This window comes from Pyrus communis, chromosome 2 (assembly GCF_963583255.1).
Source record: "Pyrus communis chromosome 2, drPyrComm1.1, whole genome shotgun sequence".
In the NCBI taxonomy this organism is placed as follows: Eukaryota; Viridiplantae; Streptophyta; class Magnoliopsida; order Rosales; family Rosaceae; genus Pyrus; species Pyrus communis.
In genome coordinates, this window is record NC_084804.1 from 18,198,753 (window position 1) to 18,223,929 (window position 25,177).

At 37.3% G+C, this 25,177-nt stretch overlaps 4 protein-coding genes across 10 annotated transcripts; 2 read left to right on the plus strand and 2 right to left on the minus strand.

Annotated features, from left to right (window-relative positions):
• The first annotated feature begins 1,541 nt into the window (after positions 1-1,541).
• Positions 1,542-10,013, plus strand: LOC137724561 (uncharacterized). Of its 4 annotated transcripts, none has more exons than XM_068463322.1 (23): positions 1,542-1,913; positions 2,030-2,240; positions 2,347-2,428; positions 2,683-2,971; positions 3,339-3,441; positions 3,531-3,667; positions 3,979-4,152; positions 4,352-4,551; positions 4,674-4,817; positions 4,913-5,001; positions 5,310-5,457; positions 5,664-5,710; positions 6,054-6,115; positions 6,238-6,401; positions 7,111-7,301; positions 7,607-7,664; positions 7,754-7,826; positions 8,492-8,593; positions 8,739-8,835; positions 8,922-9,017; positions 9,111-9,352; positions 9,452-9,592; positions 9,682-10,013. In XM_068463322.1, exons 1-23 carry the CDS (start codon positions 1,617-1,619, stop codon positions 9,859-9,861), a joined length of 3,327 nt encoding a protein of 1,108 aa, XP_068319423.1. In that variant the 5' UTR covers positions 1,542-1,616; the 3' UTR covers positions 9,862-10,013. The 4 variants fall into 4 exon arrangements, with proteins under 4 accessions (XP_068319423.1, XP_068319425.1, XP_068319424.1 ...); XM_068463324.1 differs by having other exon boundaries at positions 6,060-6,115; XM_068463323.1 differs by having other exon boundaries at positions 5,667-5,710.
• On the minus strand, positions 9,979-13,241 carry LOC137724562 (adenylosuccinate synthetase 2, chloroplastic-like). The gene is made up of 5 exons (XM_068463326.1): positions 13,058-13,241; positions 11,991-12,305; positions 11,230-11,922; positions 10,645-10,956; positions 9,979-10,505 (listed from the first exon to the last, which is right to left on the minus strand). Exons 2-5 carry the CDS (start codon positions 12,294-12,296, stop codon positions 10,335-10,337), a joined length of 1,482 nt encoding a protein of 493 aa, XP_068319427.1. The 5' UTR covers positions 12,297-12,305; positions 13,058-13,241; the 3' UTR covers positions 9,979-10,334.
• Positions 13,242-16,385: 3,144 nt separating this feature from the next.
• On the minus strand, positions 16,386-20,741 carry LOC137726000 (LL-diaminopimelate aminotransferase, chloroplastic-like). 2 transcript variants are annotated; one of them, XM_068464851.1, is made up of 11 exons: positions 20,567-20,741; positions 20,407-20,483; positions 20,246-20,313; positions 19,803-19,919; positions 18,862-18,924; positions 18,635-18,739; positions 18,484-18,534; positions 17,928-18,248; positions 17,450-17,656; positions 17,029-17,344; positions 16,386-16,514 (listed from the first exon to the last, which is right to left on the minus strand). In XM_068464851.1, the coding sequence occupies exons 1-10, from the start codon at positions 20,650-20,652 to the stop codon at positions 17,051-17,053; spliced, it is 1,389 nt and encodes a 462-aa protein (XP_068320952.1). In that variant the 5' UTR covers positions 20,653-20,741; the 3' UTR covers positions 16,386-16,514; positions 17,029-17,050. The 2 variants fall into 2 exon arrangements, with proteins under 2 accessions (XP_068320952.1, XP_068320953.1); XM_068464852.1 differs by lacking the exon at positions 16,386-16,514 and having other exon boundaries at positions 16,894-17,344.
• A 723-nt stretch (positions 20,742-21,464) lies between these two features.
• On the plus strand, positions 21,465-25,032 carry LOC137725324 (uncharacterized). Of its 3 annotated transcripts, none has more exons than XM_068463973.1 (5): positions 21,468-21,597; positions 22,115-22,176; positions 23,530-23,715; positions 24,064-24,334; positions 24,448-25,032. In XM_068463973.1, exons 3-5 carry the CDS (start codon positions 23,547-23,549, stop codon positions 24,767-24,769), a joined length of 762 nt encoding a protein of 253 aa, XP_068320074.1. In that variant the 5' UTR covers positions 21,468-21,597; positions 22,115-22,176; positions 23,530-23,546; the 3' UTR covers positions 24,770-25,032. The 3 variants fall into 3 exon arrangements, with proteins under 3 accessions (XP_068320073.1, XP_068320074.1, XP_068320072.1); XM_068463971.1 differs by having other exon boundaries at positions 21,470-21,597; positions 23,526-23,715; XM_068463972.1 differs by lacking the exon at positions 22,115-22,176 and having other exon boundaries at positions 21,465-21,597; positions 23,526-23,715.
• Positions 25,033-25,177: the final 145 nt, after the last annotated feature.

A 25,177-nucleotide genomic window follows, 5' to 3' on the forward strand; every position in this document is an offset into this window, starting at 1 on the left:
ACGCGCCTCGCCCCACAAGTCCTAGACCCATTTGCCTAGCCCTACACTAAACAATTTTGATGTATTTTTTTCTCACCCTCACAGCCAAGTGATCTCCAATTTACTCCCACCTCCCTCTCTCTTTCACATTTTTCTCCCACTGCTCTTTCTACTCTCCTTAACTTCTAGCTCGTTAAAAACAAATCACTACTCTTATAAATAAAAAAAACAGTTCTCACACATTGAATGTGTGAATATATTTTGATTTTCTCAAATATTGTTTTTTAACTTTTTGATGGGAGAAGTTATTTGTTTTTAACAGGGTTGGGAGTTAAGGAGAAAGAGGGAATGAGTTTAGAGTGCAATGATAGGGTGAGGTTCTAAACAAAAAGCAAAAACTTATTTGCGTGAAATGTTATAATTGTAATTTCATTGGTTTTTTTTTTTGTTAACAAAGAAGTTCTATTAATATGTAATTAGATTAAACCAAATCTACATTTGCTTTAGGTGTGTGGATAGCTTCATACATACCTTATTAATTTGTTACCGTTGGATCAACTGAATTAAAGACGATCAAATAATCAAAATTAACAAAAAACTGTGTGAAAAGTAAAAAATGGTGTGTGGATAGAGCACCTTGCTTTTTCCAAAAATTAGAACTCAATTGCACCCATTGGCACTTAGCAGGATCTTAAACCCAAGAAGTCTTAATAAAACACTCATGTACTGTTTATTTTTAAGGTTAAAGATATTTTTACTCTAAAAAATGAATCCTAATACTATTTATTTGTAACGCCTTTATATATTAATACTCAAAGTTTCTAAGGGTTGGTTTGGTATTGATGTGCTTTGAAAAAATACTGATTCTATTGTGCTGTGAGAATAAGCAGCTGTGAAATAAAGCAGCAGAGTATTTGGTAAACTTTTTTGTAAAAGTGCTTTTGAAAAAAAAATAGTATTATAATGTTTGATAAACTTTTATGTAAAACAGATGTGGAAAAAAACCGATTTTTCAAAGCTGAGTTTTGCAGCTTCTTGTTTTTGACTTTTTTTCATCCAAAACTACACTATGTTTGGATGAGGAAAATAAACATGGAATTTTGGTAAAAGTAAGAATTTATAAATTGACAGGCACCAATTCTCTTGTTTGGATTCATAAACATAGAAATTTAGAATTTTCGCATGGAAAAAAAACTTGGAATTTGGGACCTCCAAATCCTAAGTTCAAATTCCATGTAAATAGGTGTTATTTCTCAATTTCTATGATTGAGAGTTTAAAATTAACAAATTCCGTATTCAATTCCATTGTTCTTTTAGGTTAACCAAACAAGAAAATTTACAAATTATAGAAAATAAAATCTCGTCATTTCAATTTCCGTCATTTTTAAATTCCTTAGTAATCTTAAATTTCTTCACCCAAACATAGTGTATAAAAAAAAGCTGAAACTGAATATTTACCAAACACAAAAATAGCTCCCAACTTTTTTTATACCAATTTTTTTCAGAATTAGCTCAGCACCAAACCAGGTGTAATTCCAATTCAGTTTTCTTAAACTCAAAAGTTAGGTTTTTGAAACAGCAACACCAAAAAGCCTACAAAACTCAATTTCTCCAATTTCTCAATCCAACCAATCCAAATGGAACAAACGCAACAGTTGCTATGGAAATCCGACTCCTCGGACTCGTCGGAATCTCTCTCGGCGTCAATGATGTCAGTGACGCTCGGCAGAGCAATGACCGCTCTGCTCTCTGCCCGCCCCAGAAAGCTCCACGACGCCGTTTCTCGACTCTCCCATCCGCCCCTCAGCTCAGCCCCTCACATCTCCGTTTCGGTCTCTCTCGACGACGCCCTCCGCTTCCTGCACAAGTACCTAAACGACGCTGCTCAGAGGAACGAGCCCCTCCATGAAATTCTAGTCCCCATGCTCGAAAATGTACGCAATTTCACTTTTTCTTTGCATTTTTTCATTCGATCACAATGCAATTGTTTCTGGGTTTTGTTTTTCTTTTCAAATTTCTTTAAATTATTGGTGTTATTTTCTAAATTCAGTCATTGAGCTGCAAGGACACGAAGCGCGGCAGGCAAGCTATGGTGCTTTTGAATTGGCTATTTCAGGACGATTTTATCTTCCAAGCTATTGTGGCAGGACTGGCGAAAATTGTTTCGACGAAAGATGATCGCTTTATGGTGCTTGGCTGGTGTACTCTTGTGCGTGCTCTTCTGGACTACGAGACCGCAGTGACCCAATTTCCCATGAATGGTAACAAAGCCAAATGTGAAGTTGTTGAAGTGAAAATAGTTAGAAAGCCGTTGCTTTAATTATCTTTAATAACGGAAATTTGAGTATTTACTGCTTCGAATGACAGGTATAAGGGAGCGGTACGGTGATTTGGTAAAGATACTCTCTTCGTGTATTCCGCATCTCTCGCATGTTGTACGCAAGGGCAGGTACGTGATAAAGTTGAAGCCAATTGGATGCAGTGTTTATGTGGTGTTTGCTTTATGCTTATAATTGGAATTACTTGTCATATTCAGATTTATAAGGTTTGGAATAAAATGCACAGTGTGTTCAAAATTATTGCAATGTCTTGTATAACAAGATTAGGAATACAATTTTTATACTTTAGGTGACAAATGACAATAAATACAATGCTTATGTATTGATTATATTTGGTCGTATTTTCGACCTCTTGTTTTGGTAGCACTTTGCAGGATGGATATGAACTGCCATCTCGCCTTGCTGTGTCTGCTGCTGATTGTTTTTTAGCTCTCACAGAAGCATTGACCAAAAAAGCTCAGATTCCAAGTAACAGACCGAAATTGTCGGATTCAAATGCACCAAAGCGACCTGTTACTTTAGTGTCCAGTGATAGCGGCAAAAAGAAATCAAAACCAGCTTCCGAATCTATAGTAGCTTCAAACATGGAAATGGAGAATATCCTATGGGATCATTTAGAGGAACTTATTCGGCTAGTGCAGAAACTCCTCGCTGTAAGTTCCTCTCAACTGCATTTTGGGTTTAACCTGTCCTATGTTTATTTTAAAATGGTTGCCCATGGACTTGTGCAGGAGTGTTTGTAGTAGGTAATTATTGGGATGTTGGACAGGTCAGGTGGGAGCCTTGTGGTTGTGATGCTATTTTCCAAAATAAGTCAAATAATTAGCATCTCCATCTCTATATAACCGTTAGTTGTAAAAGTTAATAACTAGAAGACATTTCTATCAGCAGTTCATATAATCTAATATCGAATCTTATCGTTCAATCTAGAAAGAAAACTCACATATTCATGTCTATTTCTGTATTGTATGTCACTTGCTTCAAACATGAACCTTATTACTTTGTGACCCTACTCTGCAGTGGAGCAGAAAAAGCCGACCATTACATGCCAAAGGATTGGAGCAAGTTCTTAAGTGGTTGCAGGAGATAAAAGGACATTATCGTCACTTGGAAGTTGAGGCAGGTCCTTTACCCATTCTTTATTAAATATCACACATTATGGTTTCTAATTTCCAAAGGTCGTGCTTTACTTGTTTGTAACATGAAAGACAGGTTCGAAGGTTGTCAAAACTGGAGCATTGCTACTGTATTCTTGTTGGAAGCATTATGGCATGTTAATGCACTTGGAAGATCAGAAGTTTTCTCAGCATTACAAAGAATTGTTGGACCAATACTTAGCAGGCATACAGGTTGATCTTGGACTATATGATCATTTTTAAATTGCTAAATAGTAAATAATAATAAATCTCGTAACTTAACTGTATATCTGTAAATTCTGATTCTGGACGGCATACAGGTTGATCTTGGACTATGTGATCATTTTTAAATTGCTAAATAGTAAATAATAATAAATCTTGTAACTTAACTCTATATCTTTAAATTCTGATTCTGGACCATGATTTCTTCCACTTTTGGGTGTTGAACAATTTTTTTTATGCAACTTTTTATTTGCTTGTACTTGATGGAATCATTTAGTTTTTTATACAAAATATATATGCAGTTTTATACAGATAATTATTCAGGAGGGCCCAGTGAGAATAAGGATGGTGGTGCAGAGACCAGAAAGTTTTTCCTGAATTGTCTATGCCTTCTATTGGGGCGTCTTGACAGCAAGAAATTTGAGAGCATAGTGTCAGAATATGGGATGAGGATATCACAGGTTCTTCTACCACAGGTACTAATGCTTGCATCCAATCTTGATATTAATGGTCTTATGGTTGCATCCAATCTTGGCATTATTGGTACAGTTAGGTGACTTAATCATCACTTATTTTTTAAATCAATTTGTGTCTAGCCACAGTATTAGAGTTCTTTTTGGAAGGCCATTGTTCTTCTGTCATCTTACTGACATCAACATTTATTCTTCTTTGAAGCTTCATTCTGCTGATGATGATGTGATAGATGGGGTTGTTTGTATATTCAAAGCAGTCATTTTTAAGCCAAAACTATCTGGAAGTAGTCTCACTGACTCTGGTGAGGTGGATGCTATGCTACCATTGCTGATTCATCTTTTAGATGAACGGGACGGCACAGCTAGAGCTGTTGTTATGCTGATAGCTGAATACTGTTTGATGTATTTTTCTTCCTTCAATTAAGTTTCTTTTGTTTCTTGGAAATGTAAATCAAATTTATGATCTGTATTTTTTTTAGTTTTGTTTTGTACCTGTTGTTAACTTGGCATTAATGGCCCAACAGGAGCAGAGACAACCGTTGCATTAAAGAAGTTCTAGAACGCCTTGCTTGTGGAAATGTTCAACAGAGGGGGAATGCCCTTGATGTTGTGTCAGAACTCATTCGCATGTCATCAGATTCAAATGACATACTTCCCCAGTTATCATGGTATACAAAATGCTCCAGTAGCATTTATTGTTTTGTAATATTATGGTGTTTTCACCATTCCACCTTTCCGTATCTTTTCCCTGTGATATTTGCAGGCAAGATATTGCAAACCACTTGATTGAGCGACTTGAAGATGAAGAAATTGCCATTCGAAAACAAGCATCTACTTTGCTTACAATGATTGGTTCGTTTGACAGTTTGAATTGTTTTATGCCAAATCTTGTTTGAAATTCTCCAGATTATCTTTATGTAAATTTTGGTGTTTCAGAATTTAATAATTAGTAACAATTTTAATCGTTAGGATCATAAGACCAGAAACATGTTACATACAAGCCGGTTATGCTTCAGTCTTTGAGTAAAAACAATAAGATCTTGCAAAGGATTGTATATGGTCATCTTCTTTGGGCAAATATTATTTTCAGTTAAGAATCTTAAGATTGAAATTTGATTTAGTACTTTTCATTGATGAAATATACCTGCCTTTTGTTGCAGACCCTTCATTAGTTTTGCCTGCTTTAGTTCATCTAGTTTATTCATCGGATGAAAGATTGCAATCAACTGCAAGTGATGCCTGTGTTGGGGTACTAAAATATCATAGCCAGAATGCTGAGGTTATATGTTTACTGCTCGACTGTCTTAGGTATTTTCCTTTCCCATTCATTGTTGTTTCCCTCATGTTCTCAAAGTTTAAGATGTTTATCTTGTTATGAAAATGTTTGTTAGAAACTTTTTTGCTCTTTGGGTTTGGGTTAGAGAATGTCTTTTGAGTTTTTTATATACAGAGAAACGTGTATTGAGTTAAAGCTTCTACTTCTGAACACTTTTATTAATTATTCTTGCTTGCAGCAGCCTCAGCCAAAACGTAAATCTTCAGAACACTGCAGGGGATGTAGGTGAGGATCTGTTTCAATGTGACCACTTGGCAGATATTCTATTCTATGCCGAAGTTGTTTTTGTATTTTTCCCTTGAAATGCATGACCAAAATTTTTTCATTTGTCTTTTACCCACCGTTCTTTAATTATGTATGTGTTGATAACTTGATATCAAACAGTAATGCTCAAATGCATTACAACATGACAAGCAACAATATCATTCTTCTATTATGTAGTTGTAGTCTACCCACATTGACGCTAATACAATTATATTTGTTGACATAGAAACATGAAACGTATTACACTTGATTAATGTAACTGTTATATGCTAACATTTCCAATTTGGGCTCTTCATTTTGCAAGTTTCAGGATCAAAACTGGAGAGTGAACGAGTGCTTAGGCTGATCCCAGAGTGGTCTAAAAGTGTAAGATGAATTTTTCATAGTAAACTTTTGTCTTTTCAAGGTTTTCAAAATTAAACTCTGGCTTGCTTCTTGATGTTTTTTTTGACTTGATGATCTTTTTGTTTACAATTTCATTACCAAAGGTTCAAAGCTGGGACCTCTTGATTGGTCCATTGATTGAGAAGATGTTTGCAGAGCCATCAAATGCAACAATGGTGAAGTTTTTGAGTTTTATAAGTGAGCACTTGGCAGAAGCTGCTGATGCCGTTCTCTCTTGTGTTCTATTGCATGCTAAACAACGGAAAGAGTAAGTACATTATGTTATACAACGTATATCAAATCTATAGCAGTCCCATATCCTTGTTAATAGTTGACCCGCAGTAGTTTATACTAGTACCTAATGATGATATGTATGAGCCTGTTTCATTCAACCAACTGTCATTGTGAGCTAGGTAGTGGGAATAATCCTAATCTAGATTCATGTTACTGGCTGGTAACAATCCCCCTTTTATAGTTCTATGAGATAAATGGCCAGTAGTTGCAGGAAAATTACATAATGTTGTGAGTTTATTAGTTGCCATTCCATACTTTTCTATGGCATTTGGGCATTTGGGCATTTGGAGGGTAATTTTGGGTTTCCACTGTTTTTTTTTTTTTTTTTTCAAAGAACATATTCCCTGAAAAACACTGGTAAAGTTGTCTCTGACATTTGCCAGGGTGTTCTTAATGTCTCTTCCTGGGCCAGCATGTCCGTCATTTCCGTGTCATATCTATCATTTTACGATTAAGCATAGTCCAGAAAAGTACAGGATGGCAAAATGAACATGTTCTTCATTCAAAAATTAAAAACATGTTCTTTTTTTACCTTAAAGCAAAGAAGTTGTCTGATTGTATGAATTGGAGGTTTCCTGGATTATCCCCGTCTCTCTCTTTATTTTCAGCATATCCAAGACTTTTATTTGGCTTTCTATGCTGTGGTTAAACTTTTTTAATTTTCTGCCCGTTTCCTCTTTCAGGTTTGATGGAAACAGCTTTTCTGGACGGGAGTGCCAGACCTATAAAAGTGATGACTCTGAAAACATGCAGCAGACCCTTTTTGAACACCTTTGCCCGCTACTCATAATTAGGATGCTTCCACTGAGGGTATTTAATGACCTTAATTCACCTATCATTTATGGACAACTTTTCAATCAAGGCAATTTTCACGGTACTCTCTCTCTCTCTCTCTCTCTCTCTCTCTCTCTCTCTCTCTCTGTCTCTCTCTCTCATGACTGGAAGTGAAACTCAATTTTGTATTAGCCCACTCTTCTCATGATAATAAGGAGAGGATGTGCTAGTCGGTATTCACTAGGGATCTGTTTACCCATGACTACATTTCAATATTCAGTTATGTCAAAAAAATAATCACTATTTCTCCAATAACTGCATGATTTTTGTCAGACATCTTTAAAAATTCTCTAGAGGAACTGCACTTCTAGTTTTAACCTATTTCTGGTTTCTGTTTGATTTCAGACTGTGGAGATATCAATACTATCAATCAGGATTGTGTGACTGCTCTTCTTCTGAAAAGGTAAATCTGTCAACATGACCATCATAAATATTCAGTTGTACAAATGGAATCTGATGGCTTTTTTTCTGGTTATTTTATTTTTATTTCAGGACATTTTGTGAGTTTGAATTCAATGATGTACGGAAACTTGCGGCTGAGCTCTGTGGGCGTATTCATCCCGAAGTATACAATAGTGACTTTTACCGTATCTTTCTTATAACTGCATCTTTCCTTATTGGAGACTGATTTGTCCTTCATGGAATTTTATTTTTTTAATGCTTGGAACTTGGTTATGTGATGATGTGCATGTTTGACTTCCATACTGACCATAAAAGAAGCTTATTGTTGTTTCTTGTAATTAGTCAAAGTTTGGGAACTTATGTCACTTTAACTAGGAAGTAACTTTGGTTATGCACATAGTTGGATGTGCCCAGTTTTAGATCCATTTAAGTATCCAATATCCATGTTCTTTTATGAAAAAAAAGGTTCTATGATTTTGGATCCTCTGAATTTTCATCATTGATGTGTAATTTGGGTTATATCCATTTTCATTGCTGAAGAATTATTCCAAAGTGCTTGCTCATCAGCTTGCATTTTATTTTCCATAAAGATTTCACCAATACCTCCGCATCTTTTTTGTGGTAGCAGTTACAAATTAAAACCTACCCCCATTCATCGTGGAAGTTGCGAAGTTGATTTCTTATGAAACTTTGTGTATGAACATGAACCAGTTGTGTGTCATAATGGGTTATTGCTTTCTAATTTTTTGTTGATTGTGCTTCTATATATATGCTGTACTAGACAAAATACCAATCATTTTAATCTGTACCTACCATTTGAAACTGTAGGTGCTAATTCCAATTGTCAGCTCCCAGCTAGAAATTGCTGCAAGTTCTCGGGATATACTAAAGATTAAGGCGTGCTTATTTTCAGTTTGTACTTCTCTTGTGGTAATTATCCTTCAAGACCAACATCTCGGTTGCCATTATCTCATGCCTTTAAGAGTTTGTGCTTTATTCTTCTGCCACAATCCTAGGCATCAACTGTTTTTATTCACATCGCGATTGAGCTAATTAAGGTTCTTATCGTTGACAGGTCAGAGGCAGGGATTCACTTTCTCATCCTGTTATGCTCAAAATCAGACAGACATTGGAGACAATGCTATTATGGTCTTCTGGTGATGGGGATGAAGGTGTGTAACAAGTAAAGATTTCAAACACTAAGAAATTTTGTTTCCATTTGTTAAAATTGATTGGGGTAAGGTTCGTTTTCCGGCAGTTTCCAAAGCACAGCATGGTTGCATTGATTGCCTCGCACTTATGATATGTGCTGAACTGCAAGATCCAGATTCATTTAGCATCGTTGGGAAGAAAGGTAACTTTGCTATTGCGTAATTTTGGTTGCTATGTTATCCTCAGTCTGAGCTTAAATTTTTCTGAGTTGGGCACATGTGACTTTTATATACAGGAGATGCTGCATCAAGAGACTCTTCCCTCACCTATGTTATCAATAAACTTATACAAGATAGCAACCAACCTGCCGTATCATCTGACTTGGATGATGTGAAATGCACAAGTGAGGGGCCAGCTCCACTCTCGTTCTATATGTGCATGGCAAATGTTCTCATTAGTGCTTGCCAAAAGATACTGGACTCTGGAAGAAAACCTTTTGCTCGAAAAACTATTCCATGTCTCATCCATTCTGTTAAGGTATTTTGATTATTCACTGCTTTCAGATTTGTGAGTATGTGGCTCTTAATATCGTGCTCTGCCTGACTTCATTCTTGCATGTGGTGTCAAATACTTCAGGTGATGACGAACCCGGAGATCCGAGCTGCATGCGTTGAGGTTCTCTTTTCATCGGTGTACCATTTGAAATCTGCAATTCTTCCTTACTCAACTGATCTTCTTGAAGTCTCATTAAAAGCACTTAGAAAAGGGTCGGAGAAGGTATTGGACACAGTTTTAATTTTTTAGTTACTGTCTTTGTCTGAGTATTAATGATCTTCGAATACCGATCGGAAACCTATGTTCTTCAGGAAAAGATGGCAGGTGCAAAGCTAATGGGGTCTCTAATGGCCAGTGATGATGCAATCGTAGTAAGTATATCAGCAAGATTAATAGAAGCAAGATCTATACTGTCGAGTATAGCTTTGACAGATGCTTCGGCCGAGCTACGGCAAGTCTGCGGAAAGTTGCTAGCTTGCCTTACTCCATGAACATTGTGTCTGCTTCATCTTCCAGTTTGGGTTGCCGTACCCTGTATATGGCTGTACAGTTGGCTTTGTTGTATTTGAATTCAAGGTATCGCAAATGGTACTTATAGGATTGGAAAATATGTTGCAATTTGAAATATTGTATTTCATCGAAACGGATCCAAACGAAAACAAAGACAAACCCCAGTACTCTTCAAACTTCAAATTATTGGTAAGAACTTCCTACCCGATGCCATTACAAGCAGCAATGGTACTGAAACAAAATTCTCCCAATGGCTAAACACAACGTAGACTTCACGTCGCCTCGGGTGGATAATGTGTTAATCAAGCTCACAACCTTGAAATATTAGTTCTAATCCGAAAAGTAAAAGTGAAAATCTCCCAACATAGAAGGTAAATTCCTCCAGCACTTGCAGCTTCGTAGTACTTGTGACGGTCTGAAAATCATCTGGAATCTCAAGGAAATACCATGGACATCATTTGTAAATGAGTGCATCGCGTCCAGGCCCGACACCAATGTAATGGACGGGTACACCAACAAGTTCTTCTACCCTTTCCACGTACTGACGTGCAGCCTTCGGAAGGTCAGAGTAGTTTCTGACTGAAGAAATATCTGACTTCCATCCGGGCAATACTTCGTAGTCCACCTGAACATAGAAAAGCAATAAAGTTCAACAGGAGTTAACCATGAACATTAGGTATCAAAAACAAAATCAGCATCAACTATCCAACTGAAAATTCAGTAAAAACATAACATCCAAATAGAGACGAGTGGCGGCGGCATGCCTTTATTTGCTCCAGATCAAGAAGGTCTGCAGGGAATGATTTGACTGGTGTACCATCAATCTGTTTGTAGGCAACACCCAACTGAATTTCAGGAAGATCAGACAAAACATCAAGTTTGGTGAGATTGAGAGAAGAAAAGCCATTAATCTGACAGCAATACTTCAGAGCTGCTATATCAAGCCAACCACAACGACGAGGGCGGCCAGTTGTTGTGCCAAACTCCTGACCAGCAAACCTAAGAAGATCACCCCCTTGACCCAAGATTTCTGTGGGAAAGGGACCAGAACCAACTCTTGTAGTGTACGCTTTCACCTGCACAGGCGAAATTCAAGTTAGCAACTCTACCTCACCATCTCGATTGGCCATTGTACTATTTCATTGGTGAAGCAAATATATAGGCAAGAAAAAAAAAAACAAAAACTAGAAACAATAATGTAAAAAACCTGTATACCGTCACCCGAAAAAAATAAAACTATATACAAAAATAGAATTAGTTTGAGAGAAACCCACACTGATGGGTACAAGCCACTCCCACACTATCAAATGAAAATCAATTCTGCAACTAAAAGATTAACATCTACTTACCACTCCAACCAGATCACCTAAAACTCTGGGAGCAATTCCGAGACCAGTGCAAATCCCACCGGCTGATGGGCTAGAGGATGTTACAAAGGGGTAAGTTCCAAAGTCAATATCCAACATTGTTGCCTGACCACCTTCGACCAAAATCTTTTTCTGCTCAGAGATGGCTTCATTCACGACAAGCACAGTATCCGCAATGAAGGGTTCCAATCTCTCAGCAAATCTCTTGTAATTTTCGACTTCTTCTTTGAGCACATGGGGGCCATACTCAAAACCTTGGAATCTTGATGCAGCATCTGATAATAGAAGATCTAGCTTCTGAGGAAAAGTATCCATGTACCTCAAGTCACTCACTCGAATACCATTTCGGTTAACCTTGTTAGAGTAACATGGTCCAATGCCCCTCTTGGTAGTGCCAATGAATGATTTAGCAAGCTCAGATTCTCGAAGTCCATCCACTACTTGGTGGAAATCAAATAACAGGTGAGCACGATCAGAGACCAATATCCTTCCCTTGCAGGAGACTCCATTAGATTCAAGGCCATCAATCTCTTTAAAGAGCCCTGGAAGATGCACCACAACTCCATTCCCAATAACACAAAGAGTTTCTTCATTAAGAATACCCGACGGAACAAGGTGAAGTGCAAACTTCTTTCCCTCTGCATTGTAAATGGTGTGTCCAGCATTAGCTCCACCCTGTAAAGATAATAAAACCCATGAGAAAACTGCAAAATTTGGCTATGGCAGTGCGAGTTTTCTGTTACCTGACAACGAGCAACGATGTCAAAGTGCTGGGCCAAGATGTCAACAAGTTTTCCTTTACCTTCATCACCCCATTGGCAGCCCAACACCCCCGAAACCTGGGTTAGTGATTCAATTCGATTAAGCCCCTGGTTAGGGGAACTATCAACACTTAGAGGTGAAGGGGTGGCAATTGATTGTTTCACTGAGCATAAGACAGCATTCCTCGGGCGCTGGAGGAGAATAGGTATGTGGTTGTGGGGCCCAAAGGAGCGAGGGCTGGAGAGTGGACTGGAGTCCAGGGCTTTGAAAGCGGAGAGGTTGTTCATGGTGAACCCCTGAGTGAGAAAGACAATGTTTCATCAAAGAGACTTAAAACTTTGAGAAATGAGATAACAAATAACCACATCAGTAACAATCTTATTATTATCATGGATCGATCTAATACCCTTTTATTATGTTTTTAGACACAAATCACGAGACTATATATTTCTAAGTTTCATTTCGCCTGAATTTATAACCTGCCCCATCTCTACAGTTTGAAGGATGGTTTCTTTAATCTCAGTTCTTGTCAATCGGTGACGAATAATAACACATACAGATATTATCAGACATTAAAGTTGAAGCCTTCGAAGCAGATGCTACACAAACAAAAAGACACTAAGCTTAAAGACCAAAATATCCAGCTTCGGATAATTGACAAGTATCTGCGAACCTTTCCATTATATGCTACGAACTATGACCTTCTAGCTTAGGACCACTGAAATGTGATCAGATTTATTCAGAGTACAACAATGCCGGCAAACACATCCGAAAGTCTTTAAGCCGCACGATATTGCCCAATTAATCATGGTGTATTAATCAATCAGATAGTAGTACAAAATTTTGATTTATTTTGTAACGAAATCGAATTTAGGAATTAAACAACCAAATTATCAAAAAACGAATATAAAACGCAACTATTAACTGTACGTGTAATGAATCGCTGAAACTAAATAGTTCAACCCTAAACAGCACCACTGCAAACAGCATAAGAAAATCGACATTAACCCGAAAGAAATTGGGAGAGAAGAATCTGAAAAGGGAATACCTTTTGGAGCTTTGAGCTACTGGAAGAAAACCCAACAGAGAAAAAGCCTCAAACTCCAAGACTGCTGTGGGATTTGGAAGTGAAGAGCTGAAGAGGGAAGAAGAAGAAAGGCAGCAGCAAAAGAGATGGTGAGGCAGGGAACCAGAGGAAGAGGAAAGAAGGGGGAAAAGAGGGAGGCGGGCTGCTTGTTGGAGAATAACTTTTCATACCCTGGGACACCAGGTCAGCATCAATCACAACCACTGAAGTTTGGCACGTGGCAATTCTATTTTCAAGGGTTTTTATCACCAATAATCCTTGAAATTGGCTAAACTCATCATTTTGGTTCCTCATTTTTAAAATCAATCAATGTCGTTCCTGACATTCACCACCACACATCAATTTGGTCCTTTTGTTTAGATTCCGTCAACTATTTATGTTAGTTTGCATGTGAGACCCACAAATCCAATAAAATGATGACATATAGATTACACAAAAGAAGGGTTTTTATCACAAATGGTCCCTAACATTGATCAAACTCCTCATTTTGGTCCCTGAGTTTCAAAAATCAATAAATTTAGTCCTTAACTTTCACTACCGCACATCAATTAATCATTTCGTTAAAATTTCATCAATACTTTTTGTTAGTATAATAATATGGTCTCATTGGTCCAATCATATGATGCCACATGGATTAACTATAAATTTTTTTTTTTTTTTAAGATTTAAAACTAAAAGTACCATAAGAAATTATTAAAAAAAAAAAAAAAAAAAAAAAAAAAGACATCATCGTCTTCATCTAGGTATGCTCAAAAAGAAAATGAAGGCACCATGCCACCACTAAAGCTCTTGTGTACCAACTCGTCCCGATGTTTTGACGGATTTTGAATTGGGAGGACATTTCTGTAATTTCACGAAAAAGGGGGATATTTGTTAAAATATTGTTTTTGATGTTAAATGGTGTGCCTAAGGGGCCCACCTCTGTTTTTGTGTCCCCCGGTCCCCAACTCCCCGCCTGCCACGTGGTTCACTCTAAAAAAAAATAGTTTCTTATAGTTCATGCACTTGGTGCCATATGATTGGATTAGTGGGACTACAATAGCACACTAACAAAAAATATTGACGAAAATTTAATGGAATGACTTTATTGATGTGCGATAGCGAAAGTCAGGGACCAAAATGAGGAGTTTGATCAATGTCAGGGACCATTTGCGATAAAAATCCTTCTTTTATATAATCCATGTGTCACCATTTTATTGGATTTCTGGGTCCCACATGCAACCTAACAGAATAATTGACGGAATCTAAATAGAAGGGCTAAATTGATGTGTGGTAGTGAATGTCAGGGACGACATTGATTGCTTTTGAAAGTGAGGGACCAAAATGATGAGTTTGGTCAATCTCAAGGACCATTGGTGATAAAAACCCTATTTTCAAACAAAACTTTTGGTGCGTGCAACTCTGTTTCCGGCCCGAAATCGCAATGGTTTGTCTCGTTCAGTAATGCTCTTCTAAGGTAATCTCCAATCAAAGGAGGATCAAATGGTCATGTTTAGTTCTATAGTCTTGTAAAAAAATATATTGTAATAAACAATGTCATGCTATATTTTATATCATCTCCAACCGAGGGGACCAAAAGGTCATAGGCCAAACATAGTCCTTTGACAAAAAACTCATCTCCAACCGAGGGGGCCAAAAAGCTATAGGCCAAACATAACCCCCTCAATAATTTATTATTTTAATTGAATTAATATGGTTAATTAAATTAAACTACCATATTAAAATAGTAACTTTCCATATTACTTCTTTTTCTCCTTCATCTTTCTTGTTTTGATCTTCCATTGCAATTCGTTTTGAGTTAGAAAATGGTCTATTGAAACACCCTTTGGCATAAAGAAAGCACAATAACGAAGAAAGCGTGGTATTCTTGCACCTACCAAAAATCCATGCTTGACATTCTGACGCCAGTTAGCTGTTAAAGGGCAAATGGGCTGGCTGGCTGGAAATGGCCAGCCTGCTCGCCTAATTTAGGGGTTTTGGCCTGTGGACCCCACAATCCCTTTGGCCTAGCCTTCGGTTGGAGACGGTTTTCATGTCATTTCGAGCTATTTTTAGCCCTATGATCCTTTGGTCGGGTCAATTGGAGATGGCCTAAGGTCCCCATTTTGAGGACATGTGAGGTCTTTTGTCATAAAACCCTTAGATTAATTTGACAGTGAAATAATCAATAACCTTAAATTCTTCTTGTTACACCCCGAACAAACCTCTGGAGAGGTGAATCAACCGCATCTTCCTCCAATGAACAATCACGTCTGCCTTCAAATGCCCATCTGGGGGGTTTGTTCCTTCCAATTGCTTCCATGTTGCCGAGCCAATTCCAATCAAGCTCCTCAGTTGTTCACTTGCACTAAATGGTCTACAAAAGCACTTGGTCCTTGTGGACCAGGCACATGGGCTACTCTGCAAGGTTGGGCTATTCAATTCAAATCGGTAGAGGTGGTCAATGTCTTATTCTAGGCCATGGTGGCAGCGGTTGCAGAGAGTTGGGAACTCAATGAAAGGAGGCTTCATGGTATTTGACTTGATGTTCCAATTTGGCTTCCTGCTTTTCAACGGCGAGGGCCCATGTTTTGGGCTTGGTTGAAGAGATGTTGTCGCTGCCATGGAGATGAGGGAGAGATAAGGAATGGAGGGGAGAGAGACTGGAAGGGGAAGAAGACGGCTTGACATAGGAGGTTTCACGTGTGAATTCTTTTTTCTATTTCTTTTTTAATTGAGATTATTATTTTGTTAGGGTGTAATGGGGATAATATAAGGTTATTGATTAATCAACTGTTAATCTAAGGATGTATATGAAAGAAGACCTCACATGTCCTTAAAAGGAGGACTTTAGGAGAGCATTCATGTGTCTCGTTTAACCATATTAGTAAACACAAAGAACAACAAAGAATAGATACAGTGTCATTTAGTACTACAGTTTAGAAATATTCATTTCTGATTCTTGCTAGAAACCAATTTGAACCACATTTAAAAAAAAACGGATATAGTGTGAAAATATATGGGTTATCAAAACGTTAATTTTCTTATGATAATAAAATGAGTGAGGCCATTACAAAATTTCAATATTTATTTTCATTTCTTTAATAATACGTAAAAATGCATTTTTTATTTTGCTTTTTTATTACAACAATAATCTAGACTAAAAGACGAGATAGTGTTTGAATCTGGAACGTAATGGATTGAAACCACTAAGGCAATTCACCACATGTGTAAAAATGCATATTAGTGTATATTTTTTTTACAAGAGTAAATTATAGCAATGGTCTCTCAACTTTAATTAAATTGGAGTAATAATCTCTCAACTAAAATTCTACTACCATTGGTCCCTCGAATAACAAACGGAAAGAAGCCGATTTTCGGCCATCTAACTCAACCCATGACCAATAATGTCCACAAAGGCACAAGAGTGCTGCTCCCGCTGAATTGAACAATAAGGTGAGAATTTAGCAAAGAGGGGTTGAGAAGCAAACTCGTGTGATCTGAAACATTGGTTTTCTTTTGTTTTTGTTTTTTTGGGTTACACCACTAACTATTTCATCACATTTTCTTGCAGTGGAGATCAAGGTAATATATGATACAAAGATATCAGGGTCGTTTCTCAGTGTTGCCGGCCCAATATCTTGTATTTACAACACTAGTGTTATTTTCTTAGGGGCTTTCTTGAAAAGCTCGAAATCGAATGATACATTTTGGAATGTGCGGTTTATTAGTTGTGTTAATTACAAGTTAATTACTTGTGCTAATTATCGAAACGAATTTAAGTATATGATGCTAAATAAATCAATTTCTGCAGCATCTGAAAAATGATTTGCATTTCCTAAGATATAGAAATAGAATCCACAACATTGAACATAAACGGAGCAACTGTCGATTTTATCTTCGAATCAAATATACCAGACAGCAGATACTAGCCTCGCGAAGCAGATACTAGCCTCGCGAGGCAGAAACTCTGGCTCACTTGTATAATTGCTTGAACCTTTTGCAAGCTTCTAATACATTTTTCCGGTGACCAAATGCGCTAACCCTGACGAAGCCTTCACCTCCAAATCCGAAACCACTCCCAGGTGTGGTGACCACATGAGTCTTCTCAAGAATCTCGCTGAATACATCCCATGAGCTTCGGCCAGGGAAGTGCACCCACACATAGGGTGCATTCTTCCCACCGTACACCTTAAAGCCAAGAGATTCAAATGTCTCCACTATTATTTCTGTATTTTCTTTGTAGAAACCAATCACCTCACGCATAGCCTACAAGGAGTAGAAATCAAACAAATATAACCAAAGCTTGTAACAAATGCAGGCGGATTTCAAATTTGAAACTTTACCATCGAATCACAACACATAAGAACACACCTTAAGGCCTTCTGGTGAAAGGCAAGCAAGACCACCAGCTTGGGATATATTGGATGCACCATTGAAGCAAGTACAAACGATGCGGTTGAAGTCCTTGGCGACAGGGAATCCATCTGAAAAGAGCAACTGCTTTGGAACAACAGTCCACCCCAGACGAACTCCTGTGAATCCAGCATACTTACTGAACGATGATGTCTCAAGCGCAACCTGCAATGGCCACACAGAAACATAATACATAAATTAGATTATGAAAAGTGAAATGACAGACGAAGGAATTTTCTAAAGTACAATGCACATATGCTTAGCCAACCAATCTGGGCCAAGTCTGACTAATTTTTATAGTGGAGACGTACTTCAAGAAACAAAACTGTGTACAGCATTATTCTCTACCATATTATCAAAACTTTCAGCAGGTAAAGAGAAATTGTCAATAAAACAAAGAATCAAGAGCCCTGCAAATATGCAAATTATAGATTACCTCTTTGGCTCCAGGGATTTCAAAAATCGAGCGTGGATTGTCATCTGACATATACATGGCATATGCTGAATCGTATACTATGATTGACCCATTATCCTTAGCAAACTGTACCAGCTGTGTCAGTTGCTCCCTTGTTGCAGCAGAACCAGTCGGGTTGTTTGGTGAGCAGAAAAATATGATATCTGTTCGAGCAACAGTGCGTAAATCAGGAAAGAATCCATTCTCAGGAGTACACCTCATGTACTCAATATTTCCGAACTTCTCAACATCTTTCTGATACTGTCCAGTCTGGCCCATAATAACACTTGAGTCTACATAAGCCTGCAAATAAGAAAAGTAAACTCTCCTAAGTTTTAAACAGTACTTGAACACTAAACATTAACAGAAGAATGATAGATCTTTCTTTTTCCCAATCTCTGTCAAAAAATCTTTATTCAGAATGTAATCGTGTACATTAAAAATAGCAAAATAATCCTACCTAACATGACAATAATAGCAAGAGAGACGAGACATGACAAGATGAACAGGCAACTAAAGAATAAGTATGAAAATTTACCGGATACGATGGATCTTGCACTGCTATTGTGACATTAGACCCAAAAACAACCTACCATGTTAGAAACAAGGCAAACCCCGTATAAGCATGGTTATAGTCTGAATCAGTTAACATGAAAACATAAAATCATGATACATAGAAAGCATGAAACCTGAAGGCGGGATATGTCACATTTTGCGCCATCAGAAACAAAGATGTCATCTTCCTCTATGCCAAGGTTGTCATAAAATGTTGAAGCAATTGCAGCTCTTAGTGGCTGTACAGATTAACAATCTGGCTTAGTCTTCAGTACTACTAATATTATATATGGGAGGATATAATTGCATAGAATAACTTAAAAACTCGTCAACTAGCTAACTTATAGAGAAGGCCAAATACCTTTTCACCTTGTTCAGCTCCATAACCACTGTAACCCTCTAGGGTAGACAAAGCATGTGCCCTCTGCAAATCAGAAACAATATGGATTTAGAAAGACAAATACCAAACAACGATATGTTACACTTTGTTGTTTTATTTTTTTAAATTTTTTATTTTTTTATTTTTTATTTTTGTAAGGTAAATACACATATAATGATGTGTTAGAATGTGTATAAATCCTTGACATAAAGCTGCTCATAATGCATGGCTACTGTACCACTAAAATAAATATTTTCACTTTTCGTAGAAAAAGAACTTTTCTTGGTTTGGATAAAGAGCCTATATTTTCGAAGGATAACATATGAGACCAAGATCATCTACTGTATGTGGTCTGAGAATAATTGGCAGTCACTAGATTAGATTACCTGGTTTGGCTCAATCAAAAGGTTGGCTACTTGACTGTCTCAACACTTCCAACTCAGCCAAAATCAAGCTCAGTTTACTCTAACAATGAACTTGACTTAGTTGGCTAGCAGAGGTAAAGATAAATGAATCATATAACAAGAGATCAAGAATCTTAAAAAAGGCAACCCATGTTTATTGTTTGAGTACTTTCACATTAACGCTCAGGCTGGTTAGGTTGACGTTAACCGCCTCAAAGAAACACATGTAAACAGGCGGGCTTCACATAGAAATAGAAACACATTGGAGACAGAAACAAAGCAACATCAAGAACCATTTAAGGAGGAAATGGCTACATTCCTTGATCGCCATTTGAATAACTTTACACATGTACAGACATGTATGCTGCCTCTGTTGCATTCTGTTGAGAGACAATTTTTCCAAAAAATTGTAACCCAACACATTCATACATGCAATCAACCAAAAAACGAAATTGGCTTTTTCATTTGATTCAATCATGTCTAGGATAACACAATATTAAAAGTGACAATAAAAGATACCTTAGCCATGGCAGAGGTTATAACTTCTGGAATGGGCTCAGTAGTGTCACCAATCCCAAGGCTAATCACTTGTGCATCAGGGTACTTCTGCAAGTGTGCAGCCCTTCTTCTAGCAACCTATACAATTCGATGTAATGTAAAATCACAAACAAACCGGGAAACAGCAATCAATATATGAATATAGTACAGCAATCAGTCAAAAAATATAAAAAAACCCACACAAAGCAATAACATTTAGCATCTAGAGTAAAATTTAACGACTAGTCTTTCTTAAGTGTGCAAACCCAACATTTTATTCATAAACATATTACAGACGCAGGTTAGATATATCGATGCAGTAGCAATTGAACAAGTAAATCAAAAGGGCAATGCCACATTTGAGAGACCCAGTTGAGAAACCCAACACTAAGCCCCAAACACAGCAAGTGAAATTCATCACAAACCTCTGGAAAAAGATACCCAGCTTGAAGTTTGGCTATGTTCCCATTCCGGGACACCTGGGTCTTGTACTCTTCACATTAAAAATTCAAAAAAATTAGACTTTTTCACATTAAATGAATAGATTCAGAGAAAAGGGGGGGAGGGGAGAGACTGAGAGAGAGACCGGTCTTCTCTGCCTGCGGAGTGGCGACGCATTTGCAGATGCTGATGGGTTTTGCTGGAAGCGATGCATTATTAGCTCTGAAAACATTGAGTGTTAAAATGTGTTTGGAGGCTGAGAAAATTGGAAGGAAAAACGAGTTTGTGAGTGGGAAAATTAGTACCTGGAATTGAATGTGAATTTGTGGTTGGCGAAGAAAGCGGAGGAAGACGACGAGATAGAGGTCTGCAGCAGCGAAAAAGAAGACATTTTTGGATTTTGAAGAATCGCAGAGAAGTGTTGGATACTACTGTACTGGTTAGCTCTCGGCGGCGCTAAAAAGCAGAAGAGGTAAAGGCGTTGCCTAATAATTTGGCAGTGCTTTTAAAAACAAGCCACTTTTAACCAAAAAAAAGAAAAAACCCTTTGTACTATTTATTATAACGAAAAATTATATTTTTATACTAAAAAAAATCATTCAAGATACTATTTATTTTACCTTTTATCTTGTACTTATCGTTAAAATTCAAAATTTTCAAACCATTTTTATTAGTTTTCCTTTTAAATAAGCATTTAAAAGCACTTATAATGCTTTTGCGAAAAGTATTAGCACGTGTTTGTTGCAGAAAGTAATTAGTGTATTTCTCTGGAATTCATTGTATTTTTACTAAAAATTGGTTTTAAAAATATTTTCACAAAAAACACCTTTAGTTATTTTAAATGTAACTAGCATACGGCACATACAAAATGTGTGAAAAAAAAATTTTGTTTTTGAAATAGAAGGAGAGAGAAGAGAGTGATAGAGAATGTGGGAGTGAGAGATTTTTTTTTTTTAATTAGAAATATGTTATGATTACATGTACGCATAGCTTTGAAAAATAGCAAAATTTAGTTATATGAAATTACATTTCTACTCTATATTTCTTATTTATATTCTGTCTTAATTAAAAGATTAAGCTGATAATTTAATAAGATTTTAGTTGATAATGAATATTTTATTAATTAGTAGAGATTTCGAACGGCCCTAACTTGCCTTTCTCGTTTGTGAAAATGTAAGGGTATTTTGGTCCGAACGAACATTAATTTTCGTTCAAGTTTTGCGTTTTGAGTAAAAAGACTCCTCTCTCCTCTCTCTGTGATCTGACTTCGATTCTCATCACCTCCAAAAGAAGCAAACAGCGACGCTGCTAACGGCGGAGGAAACGCCGTCACCGGGTGAGCCACCGCCGCTATTTATTTATTTATTTTTAATAATTTTCTTTGTGGTTTGTTTGGTTGAGATTCTTGAGAGCTAAATTATTTGAAAGAGTAGGAATGAGATTCTAGGTTTTCGTTAACACAAATTTGAGTTTGGAATTTCGATTGAGTTTGATTTCTGATGGCCACCACTTTGATCAAGAACATCAAGCCCAGATTTTTCCATGTGCATCTTTCAAAAGCCCTCTTTTTTTTTTTACTTGATTTTGTGTTTAATTTTGCGATTCTGATTGCCTGTTTCGTAATTAGTTAAATTTTTCATTGTTTATATTTTCAAATCTCCGTATTGGGTTGTCTTGATTATCTGTAATTGTATTGGTTTCGTATGAAATTTGTAATTCTGATTGGTCTGTGGCTGTTTCCATGCTAGTTTTCGCGTGGGTTTAGCTGTTTGCATGGTTCTGCATAATTTTTAGTTCAAATCAACTTGAGTATTATAACGTCCCCTGCATTAAATGAAGAGTTTTTGTATCAGGTTGTGACTTGAGAGTTGCATAAGAAAGTTTGAGAAGCTAATAAAGTTGAGGTTTCCATACGGTAATTTGCTTCATCTATGCATTCACTTTACATTATAGAGATAACTTGCCAAAGTGTGACTAGGCTGTTTTGGCGTATTAGAAAGCGTAGTTCAAGATTAATACTTTCATTTGGTACGCTTGTTGTTTACCCTCTGCAAAATCCCAGCTCATGTTCCCAGAAATTGCCTGGTTTTCCTTTAGTTAATCTGTGTATTACGAAGTTCTGAAATAGCGTCTTGCAAATTGTGCATGTACTATGTGGTCATTAGGATATAGGAGAGATGCGTACAGAACTAAGTTTTTGAATTAGTTTGTAACTCTATTAAGTCCAGGAGATCAATTTGTTTATTTTTCTCAAGATGTCACCAATTTGGTGGCCTTATGCAAGTAGAGGGGTTACCGTAAGAATGCTACAAACTTTTATGATGGCATACCTTATGTAAGGAGAGTAGAAGGGTTTTCATCAGTGCACACTACACTGTCAATTTGTTTTTGAACTTTGCAAGTAGAAATCAGATCCAATATCGTTTAATATGAAATCTTTACTTTTGTTTATAAATTTTTCTTGATTGTAATTTTGTAAAAAAATGTGTGGAATTCGGAGCTTTTAAATTAGTTTCTATCGTGGTAAATCTAAAAGATTTTTTTTTTTCTTGTATGGTTTTACCATATGGTTCCCTCTAAGGAAGTAGAGTAGTGACCAGGAGAATTATACGAACTTCTTAATGTAACTAGAAAAGATCGTGTTTATCAGTCTGCCTGCAATTTTTTATCAATTGTATCTCGTTTCAATTTTTCTTCCTGTGGAAGATGATGTATATATACTTAATGTCAACTCATCCACCTCCACCGCTGTCCCCCCCACCACATAAAAAAAATAAAAAATAAAATAAAAAAAGGCAGAAAAGGGGACTGGAATTTAGTTACGTTTTCTAGCTGTTTCGAAATTTTGTTCCCAAAAATGCTTTGGTACCTTAATTATGTAGCAAACATGCATAGCTTGTTGACATGAGTGTATATTGCTTCTGTATAAAGTGTACTTCTTTTTGGAAAGAGATCCTCTTAGGATCTCTTCCACCAAGGCCACCAGATCAGGTGATCCAGGCCTTCCAAATTTCATCCAATGGTCCACGCTTTTTAAGGGGTCAAAACAGGTGGGCCGTTGGATGAAATTTGGAAGGCCCAGATCACTTGATCTTGTGGCCTTGGTGGAAGAGATCCGGAGAGGATCTCTTTCCCTTTTTTTCTTTCTAAAGTTTTAACAACTAATAGCTTGTTGACATGTGTCTACACTTTTTCCACATTCATATTAAGTTGTCTGTGATTCCAAACTCATCAAGACTATTTACTGCATTTATTTTTTTCCAGGAAGTTGCTTATAAGGGTTAGATGGATCTTGAAACAGAGAACAGAATAGCTTCAATTCTTATGAGAGAAGCCGCTGAATTGCGGCGTCAAGCTGAGAAGGAAGGTGTGCATGCTTATCTTCAACAACCTAAAACAAGATTTCGGCCAAATTCACGGTTCCTCAGTGCTACTGTCCGTGGCGTGCAACAAGGTCGGTTCCTATACTGCTGTATTTATAATTTAGTTGTAATAGGACTTCATAATTCCGTTTTGGAGTAAAAACGATACTTATGAGTGTAGACATTTCTTTTTTAAAAAGTAGACACTTTACCGGTTTCTGAAAAGGTCTTGGATCATGCACTGTTGCCTTCCCTAGCTTGCATCAAATTGTGTAACTAGAAATCTATGATGCGCCTAGTATGTTTTTGTTAGCATGTATGAGGTTCTATTGCTTTTATGTTAAAAGTACAATCAGAATTTTCATACACACCATGTTTTATTTGTTTGGTGACTGCTGTGTCATGCAGCTAAAGTTTTTATTTTCGTTTGTTTCCTCCAGCAAATCGAGTTGTTGAAGTGAATGAGATGTGGCGACTCCGGCAAAAAGAGAGAGAATTGGACAATAGGCTTAAGGGGAAGAAGGATGAGAGCAGAAATGACAGGAGTCACAGAGACAGTAACTCTCCAAGAAGCAGCGGTAAGGGACGTGCTGTCCCAGATGATAGTGCTGGTCCTTCTTGCTCGTCAAGGAAAAGAGAATATGAGAGCTGTCATTCAAGGCAAGAGAATGGTTTAAGGGATGAAGAACTTGAAGAATTTTTACATTCAAGGTATCTATCTCTCTCTCTCTCTCTCTCTCTCTCTCTCTCTCTCTCTCTTCCTCCCCACCTCCCGCGTGGGAGAGAATATATGACTAATTAGCGTGAATTTCCTTGTATGACAGAATCAAGCGTGGCAGAGGTGCTGTTGGGTCAAGGATGGACGAAACAGGCCCTTATCTTCCCCGTTCTTCAGACTCCAAGGAAGCGCTGCCACAGAGCCCCAGTGTACAAGAACGCCGTGTGTATGGACCAGAGAGGCCTTCACATAAATTATGTTATTCTTCTGAAGAGGAGCTTGACAATGAGAGGAAGAAATATAAAATGGTGAAGCCTGGTAGTTCTAACAAGCACAAGTCCAAGGAAAAATCTAAAGAGAAGAAGAAAAAGAGGAAGGACGAGAAGAAGAGGAGGAAGGACGCGAAAAGAAGTAAATACCATGCTTAAGAGGCGCTTTATAGGAGGGGTCATCCTAGTTTGTGGCGATATTTGATCGTTCACAGTTGTAGACAAGATCTGAAACATATCAGAACTTGAATCGCAATGTTTCATGCTTGTAGCCTTGTACGGAGTTGATGCGCAACGCAACCACTGTTATCGAAACCGAAAACGAAGACGGGGTTGTATTTCAGTTGTATCATTGAATCAGATTCTTCTTGTTCGTCTTCAAGTTGGAAAATTATATTCAAGTAGCTCAGCTCTTCCTTTTTGGCTCTATCTTTTTAATCCCGGTTTTTACGGAAGAAAAAACTTGGGCAACTGCTGAGTACGAAAAGCTTTTACACGCAAGACCCAATTCCTGGTTCATATTCAGCAGACATGTAGAGGTATATTTTTCTCAAAGCACTGTAACAA